At 37.0% G+C, this 15253-nt stretch overlaps 1 protein-coding gene across 1 annotated transcript in view; it reads right to left on the bottom strand.

Annotated features, from left to right (window-relative positions):
* ASXL3 (ASXL transcriptional regulator 3) overlaps window positions 1-15253 on the bottom strand; it is a 131238-nt gene that overhangs the window by 47263 nt on the left and 68722 nt on the right. The window contains exon 5 of the mRNA XM_032222964.1: window positions 9164-9285. Within this exon, the coding sequence (XP_032078855.1) occupies window positions 9164-9285 (122 nt within the window). The remainder of the gene's footprint in view (window positions 1-9163; window positions 9286-15253) is intronic.

The following is a 15253-nucleotide window of genomic DNA, read 5'->3' as shown; positions in this document are numbered from 1 at the left end:
CGAAAAGAAAAAGGGAGGGGGAAAAACCCGCCCTCTTCCCCTTCCAGGTTTTCTTTAAAAGCAGGCAGCGCTCCTTGGCCGCAGGGCTTCAAAGGGACCTTTCCCCCTCCCACTGCTTCGCTCGCTCGCTTTCCCCCCTTTGGCTAATACAATCCCCCTCCCTTCCCATCTGGGAGCAGCCTGAAAAAACTGCTGGGAGGTATGGGGTTCCTAGGTCAGCGGCCCCAAGGAAAGGAGAGGCTGAGCCACGGGAACGAAAAGAAAAAGGGAGGGGGAAAAAACCCGCCCTCTTCCCCTTCCAGGTTTTCTTTAAAAGCAGGCAGCGCTCCTTGGCCGCAGGGCTTCAAAGGGACCTTTCCCCCTCCCACTGCTTCGCTCGCTCGCTTTCCCCCCTTTGGCTAATACAATCCCCCTCCCTTCCCATCTGGGAGCAGCCTGAAAAAACTGCTGGGAGGTATGGGGTTCCTAGGTCAGCGGCCCCAAGGAAAGGAGAGGCTGAGCCACGGGAACGAAAAGAAAAAGGGAGGGGGAAAAAACCCGCCCTCTTCCCCTTCCAGGTTTTCTTTAAAAGCAGGCAGCGCTCCTTGGCCGCAGGGCTTCACAGGGACCCTTTCCCCCTCCCACTGCTTCGCTCGCTCGCTTTCCCCTCTTTGGCTAATACAATCCCCCTCCCTTCCCATCTGGGAGCAGCCTGAAAAAACTGCTGGGAGGTATGCGGTTCCTAGGTCAGCGGCGCGTGGGATCAAACTAGGAAGAAACTGGAGGTGGGGGGGAGCAGTTTGAGAGACTATGGAGAATATGGACTTCAGAGGCGGACCAGAAAGAGGTCCCGACAAAGATCCGAGGCTGAATTCGGCAGTGTTTATGGATCAGGGTCAGCCCCACCAGCTGGCGACAGGAGAGCAGAGAGGAGCGGACGGAGCAGAAGCAGCCCCAGGGCTCCGCTGCCGCTCCCCGCATTTTCTGGACAGGGATCCCTTGGAGAGGGGATTCCTTCCTGCGAGACCCCGTCCACAAAATGCAGGGAGCGGCAGCGGAGCCCCGAGGCTGCTTCTGCTGCGTCCGCTGGACTGTGGGGCTTGGAAGGGGGCGGGAAGAGCGGCGGGGTGGCGGTGGCCGGCGGTGGCAGGCTGGTTCGCCTCCTCCTCCTCCAACAGGCAACAGCACTGCCGGATCCAGTTGTAGACTCGAGTATAAGCCGAGGTGGCTTTTTTCAGCCCAAAAAGTGGGCTGAAAAACTCGGCTTATACTCGAGTATATACGGTAAATGGTCATACAGAATTTTTGCCACACTCTACTGCCTCAAAAGATTTGAGCATAAGGTGCAAGATAAGGTGTGGCGAGTATTAGTAGGAAATTAAAGTCACTATCAGACCTTATCCCTTAAGTTGGATCAAAATGGTAGTTTAGGGAGCAAGAAGGAAATCTCAAGTTTTGGGTGGCTGAACTGGATGGCCACACGATGACTAGGAGTATTATCAAAAGCAGCAAGACCTTAAAAGTTAAAATTTTGGAGGCCAGGTATTTCTGCATATCTCATATACAAATCAATTGCTCACTAAGTCAGAGAAAATGCCTGTGCTCAACTTTGCTTGACAGAAGACAGGAGCTGGTTTTCCTTTTCTTTTCAGGGCCCAAAGATTGCACACTCAATATTGGAACACTAGTTTGATCAAGCAATACCTACAATCAAAGAGTGAGCATGATGGTGGTTGCCTGAAAACAAAGCTATAGAGCTGTGAGAGGTTATGTGAATGGGTATAAGTGTGGAACTCCTTCCATGTATGTGTGATGTATCATATTAATCTCCCATCACTTACCAGAGCACAGGAGGGGACAAGAGATTGCTTCTCAAAGACCTATGGTTGATTAAACATGTGAATGTTCAAGTGTGTGATGGACCATAGTGCCTAACACAGGGGATGCCTTGTAAGGGTTGGCAAGACCATCATATATAGACCCAGGAATGTTACATAACAATGATAAAGCAATGTAAATCACATTGCTTCCTTTACAGTTGGAATATAATATCTGATAACACTATAAGCTCCAAGCACCTCTAAATTCCATTCTATATCTCTATATCTTTTCTCCAACTGATGTTAGCACCATATACCATAGCAATGACTTTTACTGTATCCATATTGTATTCACAACAGAAAAAATACAACAATCTGGTTTCTATTATCTGTCTCTGCTCCCTCCAGGTTCATCAGATGGCTTTTGTGATCCTTTTATTATTTCTATGCCATCTACATATTAAATATGTATTTCTTCCTTGTTGATGTAGGAATGTAATAGCATTGGCTTCTCTGCCACGATGTTCAGGACATTACACAGTGCTTAAATCTTTGAAACCAGCACTGACTGGTCTGATACCATGTTTAGTATATTCTGCCATAAACTAGTTGTATTTTGTCACAAATCGTAAGTGGGGTTGTCTTTCTAGCCATAGGCTGAGGCCATCCATCCCATTCTAGTACTGCATAGATGGAATTCTATCTTTGAGGCTCGAAATATGGACATCATACTTGCTCATATAGTGACTTTTTCTTTCTTTATAGAGTGAACAATAGATTATAATAATGTAATGGTATCCAATGGATGCCACGCTGTTTAGCAATTTCATCTTCTCACTTAAGGACAACAGTGTGCAAGAACCTTTGCCTCTTCACTTAGCAGAGCTCTCTACTGCGCACTAGCTCATTATTTTTATTATAGAAGAAGTTTCTTAAGGCACATGTAAAAAGAGACAACCGTGTATTGTATTAGATGTTACCTGGTGAGCAAAAAAATGCTGTAATCTGGGGAACAAAGAACCAGACCTCCTGCTTGTGGTTTGCTGCTAAATGGTGTCATTCTTGGCAACAGTACAAGTAACTATGTATATACAACTATGCAGTAACTTGAACAGGCACTTCTTCCTGAAACTAATAACCATGAGATGCAACCAAATGTTGTTTCCCTGTTTCACTCCCCACCCACCAACTAGCAAATGTATAGTATAAGTACCCTTTACATTTTGTTATATCTAGAACCATGTAACCAAGTGACAAGCCATCTTAGGCTGCTCTGGCACACAGATTTCTCATCAAGTTTGGAATAGACAAGAGAATTCTGTCCAACAACCAAAGCCTTCTTTTAGGTTTTGGCATCTGCCAACCTGCCTTTGGCTGATCCCAGTTTAATCAAATGTAGTATTTCAACAATAGGATCAGGAAAATTACAAAAAATCATGATTTTTTTTTTACAGAACAGACTAGGACTATACTTGATGAAATAAAGTTCCCTCCCCCATTTTCATCATGATTTAATGAGTTTATGAAAAAAGACCTGCATTCAGACTGGTCCATCTCCAAGGCTCAGCTGACAGGTTTATACGAACTAACTTTTGACCCTTTCAAGTTGATATATAATACAATATTAATGTATTTTTTGAAATCACAGAATATGTTCCAGTGACAAAGTCTTTATGAAAAGCAAAACTATTTTTCCTTCAATGATAATGAAATTGACCCAATGCCGTCAATGCTTTTTGGTACTGCTGGAAAAAAAATAAACTAAAAATGACAATACATAACGATGAATCCTTTTGTCAAAACTCACTGAGACATGCTGGAAATGATTTTATCAAGGAGAATAGGACAATGAAAAAAGAATATAAATGTTGAATAACTCAGATATACTTACCTGAGCAGTGCTTCCCTCATCACTGTCTACATCAGTCAGGCTGAAGTCCAGCTCACAACTCTTTAATTGTGTCTCAGCCTTGTCTGCATAGCTGTACCTCAAGAGAAGACCTACATGGTATCTTCAGAAGGATCCAACTTGAAGTCCTGGATAGCCTCTGTCATTCATTGCAGACAACGCTGAACTAGATGGACCAATAGTCTGACTCAGTATCTTTCAGTAAGATAGTGATGGGCCACTTGCACTAGACAGATGGCCCCCAAGCCCTGTTGCTTGGCCTCTGGAAACTTCCAAAACTGAGTTACCAAAACTCAGAAGCAAACCATTCAATATACCCACAGCAATTCCCCATTAAATGTGGCTAGAAATTAAAGCTAAAAAAATAATAATCCTCAAATTCCTGGCCCTGCAGAAAATAGTGCAGGAACTGCTGCAGTTGGTCATTTCCTTATTGCTTCAACTGTACTAACCTCTGGTCAGGCTAGAGGAATAACCTTTAGATATATGAATCCTATCTTTTTACCAAGGAGATCAAGATAATTACTTGAGAGACTAATGGCAACAACCATGGCTCAATATAAGGAGATTTTTATGGACAAGAAAGTTCTTGAATTTTGGTTCAACAGGAGATCCCAGGAATAACAGATAGCAACTTCTAAGATCCTCCAAACTATACTTGTGCCATAATAATTCACATTGTCTCAGTGATGGCTGGATGATATAGAAGCAGGGTAGTCACAAATGTGGAATGGCTGAGTCTAATGGTTTCATTCTCACATCATTCTCAGTGAAAACAACTGGTCAAAAAAACTAATAAAGTCTGAATCACATAATCTTCCATTACATTCATCTGTATCTAGCATTGATTTTAAAAAGTAAACTGAAATATAATCAGAGCAAATATTCAAAGTTTCATTATTTTGCCTAACATACTGAACAATGCATGAGAACAGTTTGGAAATCAGCAAAGGAGCCCCCCTCCCCAAAAAATCCTCAACCAAGTCCATGCTGCTTTTGGGACTCCACAATGTAAGCAGTTTATTCCCAGAACATGTTAAAGGTTCACCTCCTGGTGCAGCAAAATAGATCCAGTAAGTTAATATAAGGTGGTATGTGTCACATATAATTGCTTAACATCTCTGTGTATCCAGAAGCACCGTGAGCTATTTGTAGTAGAACAGAAGCACGTTGTAAGTACATAAAAGCAATAGGTCTGAAGAGTAGATATACAGTAGCAAAACTGACTCCCAACAGCAATTTTCTGAACAAAAATTGCTGCTTAAAGTTCATTCACCTAACAGATAGAATTCACAGTTTGGAGTTAAATCAAATCCAGCTGTCTGCATCTGGTGGTAATGAATACCTACAGCATAAAAGGAAAAGAAGGGAGAATAGAAGACTCCCTCCTTAAGGTAAACGCATCAACTGAGACTGATAATCTTTTTAAAATGAAGTTTCAATGCTTGCTTAGTATTGCAGGATGAGTGTATATGTATTTGCATTTCTCTCTTGAATATTTTATGCTATGAAGAAAACTGTAATGGTATTTATGGATTTTGCCCTCAGTTGATATTTGCTTATTTCGCCTTGCTGCTAGACTCAGTATTTCCTATGGAAATATTTATCCATATTTAGTTTCCCTGTGAAACTCTGAACTATACCATTTCTGTCTCCTTTTCAAAGGGATACAGAAACCACATTAATGTCTTATGGAACTTTGAAGAGTAATATAATTAGTATGCAAGAAATTCTTTTAGACTGCATTCTTCAGATGCACATAATATTTACATACACATGCATTCACACACACATACATTTCCCATGATGGAGCAGTGGAGTGGGAAATTATAGAGAGACATATCAGATGGAAATATAAAAGGCACAGTGGGTGAAAACTACATTTTAGATACAGGCCATTGACAGAACAGTTGTTACATCTGACACAGACCATCATATATTAATGTGCTAATTAATGCAATGATATAGGAAACTGAATCCTCTCCTTAAAGTTATGGTATTAAATTATAATAGTATTAAAAATCCCAATGAATTGTATCTCAGCTGTTTCACAAAGAAATCAGTTTTTAAAATTCCATTCCCTAAAGACTGCCACCTTGAAGTTAGTGACAGAATGCCCTACCTAACTGAAATATCTTCCTATTGTTTCTGGATAGTGACATTTCTGATACCAAATTTATATTCAACTCTTCTTTTGAAAGGAATTGGCATTGCTGACAAATAATGGCATATATCACACTGAAAGATGAGATTATGAATCATAGTGTTACTATGAGTGCTGTTATTTTGTCCTATAATAGCAATGTCAAGATAGATATGGGAGAGAATGAAGACTGTGATTATTTAAATGTCAGTGGCAAAGAATTACTGTGAGATTTGTGGATGCTACAGAAGTGGTCTGAGCAAACAATTGTTCCGTTAAAAGATTGTATAACTTGAAAGCCCTTAGCACTGAAATGTGCCATGCTTCATCTCCTAACTATAGTCTCCTATAAATCATAAATTGTTCTGATAAAAATACACCCTTTCCCTTATGGTAATGGATATGGTAGGTACCATTAAGTGTTTATCTTTGTCCCATGCTAACCCATGGGGGAGGAAAGCATTATTTTTCCCCAGCTCCTATTTCAGAATTGGATACAAACCAGGATGAGTTTTCCCTAACCAGTACTATATAATTGAAATTAATGTGGTACCTGAAGAATCACAGATTTGGCTACATAGCAGTCAGATTCTTGCACATATCAAACCAAGGCACTGAGATGTTTTGTTCATGTCTATGTCTATCTATATCTCTGTCTGTCTGTCTGTCTGTCTGTATCTATCTATCTATCTATCTATCTATCTATCTATCGGAGGAGCCAATGTCGCGACGATATGGTTGTGTGATCTCAATGCTTTGAGACCACAGCCAACACTTTTGCTGCTGGGTGGTCCAAACAAACCTAAACCGTCCCGAAGAGACGGTGTACAGGAAGAATACGTCTTGCTGATCTCGGGGATATCGCAAAATCCCTGAAAGAAGCAAGAGAAGTTCTTCAAGTCGGCGACAAAAAATCCACTCAAGGCTGATGAAGTCAGGGCGGCTCCAAAATGGAAGGATATGGAAAGAGAAAGTGTTTTCAGCTGGTGAGGAATTTTTATTGTTTTAAAAAAGAGACTGCCTATAAAAACTTAAAAATCAATTTAAATTGAAGAATAGAAGAATCAAGCGGTGGAATTAAATTTGGAATGGTTTTGGACAGTGGTTATCTTACTTTTTAAATGCTATTTTCATGTATCGAATCTATGCAAACCTTTTGAAATGGATGGATTAAGTTTTCTTCTTCTACTTTCTCTTTGTGACTCTCTGTAATGTATAGACTAAAGTTTTCCTTTTTTATTGCTGTGGGTATTTTTCTAATTCATTTAAAGATTGGACCTCTTTTTCTGACCTGAAATACAAAAAAGATACAAAAAGAAACTCTTTAACAGTGTTTCCGCTCGGAGGCTGGGAGGTTTTGTTGATCGGAGCTTTGTGTTTTCAAAACGGAATGGTTTTTTTTTCACTGATTGTTTTAACTTGGCACCACAAGGTTTTACTGTTTGGCTACAGAGTGATAAGAAGGGAAACACAGAGATGTCGCTTTGAAGTATATTTTCAATCAGAAAAAAGTGAAAACAACGTTATTTGCGAATCTATGCTTTAATTTTATTAACCTTCCAAGCTAGAACAGCTGTGTTCGTTAGAATGGCACAACGTCTAGAGAAAATAGAGGTCTTAACTTTGCAAAATATATTTTCAGAACTACAGAAATTATCAAACATAGTAGAGAAAAAACTGGAATACCTAGAGCACATAACAAGACAATATGATGAAAAAATTGAGGCTGTTCATCAAATGCAAAACAGGGTGATTGAAACTCAAAAAACCAAAGTGGAAAATGAATATAAAGAAATTAAACCTGCTAATATTTATGGTAATTGGTTTGTTCCTGAAAATGGAAAGAATGGAATACTGAAAGAGGAATTAAATGGAGAGGAAATCTATTCCAAAGGTCAAGATATAGAAGAAGATAAAATTAAAGAATCTATGGACTTAAAGAAAGAAATTCTATTAGCAAAAGCATTGATGACACTGCTGAAAATCAAAGACAAGTTGAATAAGGAAACAAAAAGAGGGCATCAAGATTTTATGAGATCTTATAAGCAAGGAGTTGCTAAGAGAAGTCTATACAAAGCTAATCAAGAAGATGATTAGAGGACTGGAACCACAAATGGCAGAAGATATGAGATTGTTTTGTTATTGGAAAGATACAGGTTGATAGATGGAAGAATATAACTTAAAACTAGTTAAACTTAGTGAAATTTAGTGATAATAGATATAGTTAAATAAATAAAAGATAATGATAATAATGTATACAATGTGTAGTGTTATAAGTAATAATTGGATATGAATATTGAATGGTACCCATGAAAGGAAGATTAGAAATCCTTTTGGATTATATGCAAAGGTTAATTAAAAAAAAGAACTAAGTTAGATAAGTTTTGATTATTAGGGGATGATAGAGAATATAGTCAAATAAAGGAGGGATAATGATGACAACCTAAATATATATGTATGGGTACATAAGGAAACTGGATGAAAATTGCAAACAGTGATTTGGAAAGGAGGATTAGAAAATTTTGTTATTAAATATTATGGATGTTTAGCTAGAATAGGACATAAGGATTCAGTGTCATTGGAGTATTTTAGAAATATTAAATGAAATGCCAGTATGTGGTTATGTATTAAATCTTGGTATATTTTATAATGAAGGACGTTTAAATAATTACAGTCAAATAAAAATGGAGGTATGATAAGGGTAACATTTATAAATATCTGAGTTAAAATACTTGAGTTAATATGAATTATGCTTGATGACTGTGGAAGAGATGCACAAAAGCCTTTTGTAACCAACTGATACACTTTCTACAGTATGTAAAGAAGGAAGATTTTATGTGTTGTGTTTGTTTTGAAAATAAAAAATAAAAAATAATAATAAAAAAGATAGATAGATAGATAGATAGATAGATAGATAGATAGATAGATAGATAGATAGATAGATAGATAGATAGACAGACAGACAGACAGAGACAATTAAATATAGATAAAGATATGGAGTATTTTATATATATCAACTTTTTCCAGAATGTGTAATGGTATTTTAGCATGCTTTGGAAATGTGTCCAGCACATCAGGGATCTAAAAACATGGAAGATACAACCCAGGAAGTTGCAAGACACGTTTTTCAACATTTGAAGCTTCCCTGTTTCTGCTTTAGCCAATACTCTTGATTTTGAGTAAGATGCCTATTAGGATAAAATTTTGCATCTTTCGTAAAAAAATAACAATATTGTATAAAGTGTGAAGTATTGGGTAGAAATAAATGATTCGATATGCAAATGTAAACTCAATCAAGAAATGTTACTTTACCTGTTTAAGTGCCTTTTTGGTATGCTGCTGGAAGGAAGACACTAGCTTGCTTTGCATTGGTGCATTTGTAAGGCTTGAGTCCCGAATGGAAGACAGTTCTTCAGGTGCTTGCTTAGGACAAACTACGAACATAAAAATAAAATTAAGTACTTAAACTACAGGAGATTAAACTATGCCTCTTCATTTCATTTCATTTCATTTCAAGATTTTAAAATATCACAAAACTGATCTAGTCAGGAAGAACTCAGAGCTGATCTGCCATATAAGGAAGCAATTGTGTTTCAGACAGTATAGAATATCTAAAAGGCTTTTTAGGACAACCAAACAGTTAGGTAAAGAAGAAACCACCAACAGCCATTCAAATGATCAGACACGTTTAAAGTGAACTTGTGGATGCTGCAAATATCAGCTTAAATAAGTCTGAACTCCTATTGTTCTTGGCAAAGTATAGGCTTCCAACCACAAAAAGCATCTGCATGACAACTGGTAATGAAATCACACAATGTATGTCAAAACATACATTTTCAATTGCATGCTTCCAACACATGCTAAATTCAGGAAATGCTGATACCTAGAAATTAACATCTGTGTAATGTCTTTCATTGTAATTTGAAAATGTACTGTCTGCAATAATGTTCACAGCTACATTGAATGTAATAAAGAGAACTACCAGTCCAGGAAGCAGAATAGAAGGATGCTTATCACCTCCTGTAAATGTTACAGAAGTTAATAGAATAATAGAATTTAACAGCCTTGAGATATCCCTTGACCTAACAGGTTAGTGCTAAGGTAAGGTGACCAGATTTTCAGATTGGTAAAGAGGGACACCTTTGACCGGGGGGGGGAGGGGGGTTGATTAAAAATTTTATACGGAGCAACAAAAATTTTCATACAACGCAAAAATAGTATTGTAATTTTTTTAAAATTTCAACATAACTACAATTTACAAATATAAATTGTAACTGTTGCCAAACATCAAAATTTTGATCACTTGACCATGAGGATGCTGCAATGGTTGCTAAGTGTGAAAATGGTCACTAAGTGTGAAAAATGGTCATCAGTCACTTTTTTCAATGCCATTGTAACTTTGGTCACTATACCACCTTTCTGGCCACAGTTCTTAAGTGAATAACTGCAGCTGATAAGTTAGTAACATAAGTGTATCTGGTTTCCCCATTTGACTTTGTCAAAAGGCAATTAAAATGACCCCAGGACACTGAAACCATCATAAATATGAATCTGTTGCCAAACATCAAAATTTTGATCATGTGATCATGAGGATGCTGCAATGATTGCTAAGTGTGAAAATGGTCGCTAAGTGTGAAAAATGGTTATCAGTCACTTTTTTCAATGCCATTGTAACTTTGGTCACTATACCACCTTTCTGGCCACAGTTCTTAAGTGAATAACTGCAGCTGATAAGTTAGTAACATAAGTGAATCTGGTTTCCCCATTTGACTTTGTCAAAAGGTGATTATATGACCCCAGAACACTGAAACCATCATAAATATGAATCTGTTGCCAAACATCAAAATTTGATCGCGTGACCATGAGGATGCTGCAACGGTCGCTAAGTGTGAAAATGTTCGCTAACTGTGAAAAATGGTCATCAATCACTTTTTTCAATGCCATTGTAACTTTGGTCACTAAGCCCATTATACCACCTTTCTTGCCACAGTTCTTAAGTGAATAACTGCAGCTGGTATTTTGTATTTTGGATAGAATCTTTTTTTAAATAGTCTAAGACAATTTAAAAAAAGAATCCACACAGAATAAATTGAAGCAAAACATTTCAAACTATTCTTTCTATGCACAATATATTTCAAAGTATTGTGTATAGAATTTTTAAACATGGTTTCACTTCAATTTATTTTGGATAGAATCTTTTTTTAAATAGTCTAAGACAATTTAAAAAAAGAATCCACACAGAATTTTAAAAAATCCTATGCACAATAAATAAAATATTATTTTAAAATACATTAAAAAAATAAAAGAAAAAAACCCAGCTCACTTACCAGCAGGCTTGCACTCCAAGTAAACCCAGAATGATGTAGATGTTAATACAAAGAACTGAGCAAATTGAAATGGTGAAATTAGTCAGGGAAATATTTTTCAAAGAAACTTTGCCACCATTTTGGAGCAGACCTCCAACCTCTGTGCCCCTCCCCTCTGGAAAATCCAGGAAGTAACACTTGCGACCTCTCTAGCCATTTCCTGGAGCTCTGGTCATTTTTTCTTATAAAATGAGGTAAAAGGGGCGGGGGGGGGGGTCTGTTTTGTTGCTTTAACGTTTTAATATCTTCAATGAAAGTACTGAGACAGAGAGAGGGATTAGACAGGGTGTCTTTTGTCTTGCCCCGGTTAGGATTTCTTAAGCAAATCCACTGGGCTTTCAACATGAAGCCAGAAAATCGGGACTTTTTAAAAACGGCCCGGGACACAGGAAAAATTGTTATAAAGTGTGACCATCCCGCTGAAATCGGGACATCTGGTCACCTTATGCTAAGGTTCAACCAAGTAGAAAAAGGGACAACAGCACATAAGCCAATTCTATTCAATGTTTTCGTTCCAACATTGAATTACAATCAAGCTTTACATGTAAATGTTATTAAATCTTGTGAGAAATATTGAACAATAGCAAAACCATGCCATGATGCAAGGGGAAATTGAGTTATTAATAGCTAGCATTTACACAATATTATTAAACAATACTGTGAGAGCCTTATACATACAGTACATTATCTAATAAATGAATCACCATATCAAATTTTAGTCTAATTGCGTAATTTAGACTAGTTGTTTAATCATATCCTCTCTAGTCTAGAAATTATTTAGGGGCATAAATAGGGTTCTTTCCCATCGCCTGTTACCTGCAATGCTTTTAACTAGAGATGACAATGATTAGATTTGCAAACTTGGACTTGTGAAACATGCATTCTACAATAGGGGTATAGCTCCTCCTCTAAAACTTCCTCAATTACATAAGCAATTTATGTATTTAAAAATAAACAAAATACAGTGAGATGAAAGTACATCTAATTTGCTTAATATAACAGTTGGAGAGGAGGGGAGAGAATGGATGACAGACTTAAGCTGCTAATCATGTTAAAGCAGTGTTTTAACTAGAGCTGTTATTTCTTTCATAAGGTGTAAAATTGGGGGATGGAGTTCTGCTGATTTTCAAGAGCTTGTAAAAAAGAAGTGACATCTGAAGCTCTTGCAAATGCTGATATCATATAATGGCAGGTGGCCATCATAATTCCCCATTTGACAGAGAAATGGGAAGCACTGCTTTAAGAAAGTGCTATATGTCGATTGTGAAGCCAGGTGATAAATCTTTGTTACTGGCATTAACACAGAAGCTATATTTATATTAAGGCACTGATCTATAAATCTCATAGATGTTACCTATTGTCAATTATAGTATTAAGATTGCGAGAGTTGACTGAATTTCTTACGTTTTTCCATAATAGCTGGGTTGTGGTTTTTTTGACAAAGATAGACACAAATATACTGCAGTTACAAGTAAACTATTCTACACTAGATCATATCTGGAATTTAGGCTGGAAAAACAGGTTTCAAAAATGGATTTTGCAAAACATGTTGGCCCAAGAGATTCCCCATTTTGAAATGTTAAAGCAATCACCCTCATTCTGTAAAAAGAATCAGAACTGCTTCAGACATCTTTACCTGCATTCACTCAGTATCCAATATATATACATGCACATTACACACATACGTACATACCCAAGAAAAGCATTCAAGGCAGTTCTCCATCAGAATAGGATATCATCATTTGTAACTATGTTAATACATTAGGAAAACCGTCCAGAGTATTTGATTACAACAGACCATGCATCAGGCTATTTTTGTTTGTTTATATATAGCCCAGAGACACATCATATAAGGTGGGTGGCCATATAAATCTGATAAATGTTACTATGAGAAGAATATGCTGGATCTTAATTATCTAATTAATTATAGAACGCTCATCATAAACTTTAGAAGAACTAACAATAGTGTAAGTTGTTAAAAGATATGTCAAAACATGAAACAGAAAATGCTTCAGATTTTTGTAGTATTTCTATACATAAGCTTGACAGTGGGTAATTTTTATTATGTTAATTAGTTGCAGAAACACAAAAGAAGACCTAGCTACCATATAGCCATAATAACTGTCAATTAAAACTTCTAAAAAGCCACCTGACTCTACATGGTCAATCTAATGGAAGACATCCTCTGCCTTATTTAACTCAGATAGGTACCTCAGATAAAATGAATTTACTTTTTTCTTGATTATTACTAACAGATGTAAAATTAATAATTATTTTAAAAAACCTTATGTTTGAGCATTTGATGCAAATATTATGCAAAACATTTCCAAAGTCAGTGAGGGCTGTAAAGCAGTATGAAGTGGTTACTAAGTCTAAGTGTTATTGCTATATATAGGTAAAATAATTAATTAGGATTAAAAAAACCCTTAACTTGAACAATGAACTCCTTTAGCTATGTAAGCTCACTGGGTGATATTATTTCTTAGTCTAACTATTTTACAAGGTTGTACTTGCCAGGAAAACAATGAAGGGGGTGGTGGTGGTGCTTTGTATACAATCTAAAATTCCCAGAAATGAAATAGACTACCAATCTAATTAGGGATGTACTGATAGTGAAGACAAACTGAGATGGTAACTTGGGACCTGCAAGGAGACCCCAAGAGTAGTTGTAGTGGAGAAATCATATAAAAGAAGGGAGGGAGGGAGGGACCACTGCTGTTTCTTCTGTTTTTCTTCTGCTCTGCTGAGTCAGCTGTCTCTGAATCAGCACCATCACAATTGTTTCAACTACCAACCTCCTCCCCTCAGTTAAGAGGAGAGATATTTTGAAGTTATCAGACCCACTCCAGTGGTAACAGCATAGAAGAAATAGCTATGGGAGTTTCCTTCTCAATGGCAGCTACAGCTGAGACATGGTTCTTAGCTTTAAGTTTGCCTTAAGGGACAGAAAGCTTTACTCCCAAGATCACCATCAGCAGCAGCAGCAACAACATCTGTCTAAATTTCAGGTCCTTAGGAAAGACTTTTGGTGAACAAAAATGCAAACTCCAGTCAAAACAGCTGGCTGACTGTGCAACCAGCCACAATAATAACTATTATTATTAACAAGAATAAACTTTGGCTAGCAGCTATAGATGCCTTCCTAATTATTCAGTATCTCCTTCCTACACTGATTTGATATGTTTAGCATTTAATACAGAATGATAGAAATTATGCTAAATGGAAATCTCAAAAATTAAAGGCTGAAAACCCATGAAAAAGGATGCATCGCTGAAGAAAATAACTGTATATGAATCAAAACAAAGTAACAGAACCTTACATGTCAGAGATGTGGAAAAATCCACAAGGAGGAAATATATCTGCTTTCAGTACTATGATTTTCAGTTTACAAATTATAATTTATAATTTATAGAAAGGTGTTGCACTTTCTGGTTCCAAGTAATTAGAAGTGGAAACCATTGGTCTTAATGAGATCTCTTTCTGAATAAATGTGACTAAGCCCAGCAAGAGAAAAAGGAAAGTTACATGTTATCTCTTTATGATTAGTCTTAATATAAGAATACAAAACATAGCAAGAAAGTTATATTAAATTTTTTCTTGACATAAATGCTTTAAAAGTTTAAAATGAGTTAAACTAAAAAAAAAACCAACCACTTTAATTACTTTAGAGAAAACATTCCTCTGCCTCGGGTACTTGTGCAATAGTATTTCTTATGTGATAACCTAAGCATAAACTGTTGTTCTCGAACAGCAATTATTGGTAGAGGCAGTTCTTATTTCTTATTGAACTGGGCTAATTTGTGAGAGAAGAAAAGGCAGGAAAGATAAACCAAAATCCCCAGAAAACAGGAGAAGCAAAAATACGCTTTGTCTATCAGTCTCAATTAGCTCTTTTCTGATGCTCAGAAAACCTGAACAATAAATTGGGGGTGGGGGGTGGGGGGACCCTGAGAGAAAATATGGAGAGGTCAGCTTCAAATGAATTTGTAACTATTGTTTAGGCAGAAAAATTTTATACCGCTTCAGTCTTCCTTTC

Source organism: Thamnophis elegans, chromosome 8 (genome assembly GCF_009769535.1).
Source record: "Thamnophis elegans isolate rThaEle1 chromosome 8, rThaEle1.pri, whole genome shotgun sequence".
In the NCBI taxonomy this organism is placed as follows: Eukaryota; Metazoa; Chordata; class Lepidosauria; order Squamata; family Colubridae; genus Thamnophis; species Thamnophis elegans.
The sequence above is the reverse complement of the archived record's forward strand: the minus strand, read 5'-3'. Positions and strand labels throughout refer to the sequence as shown.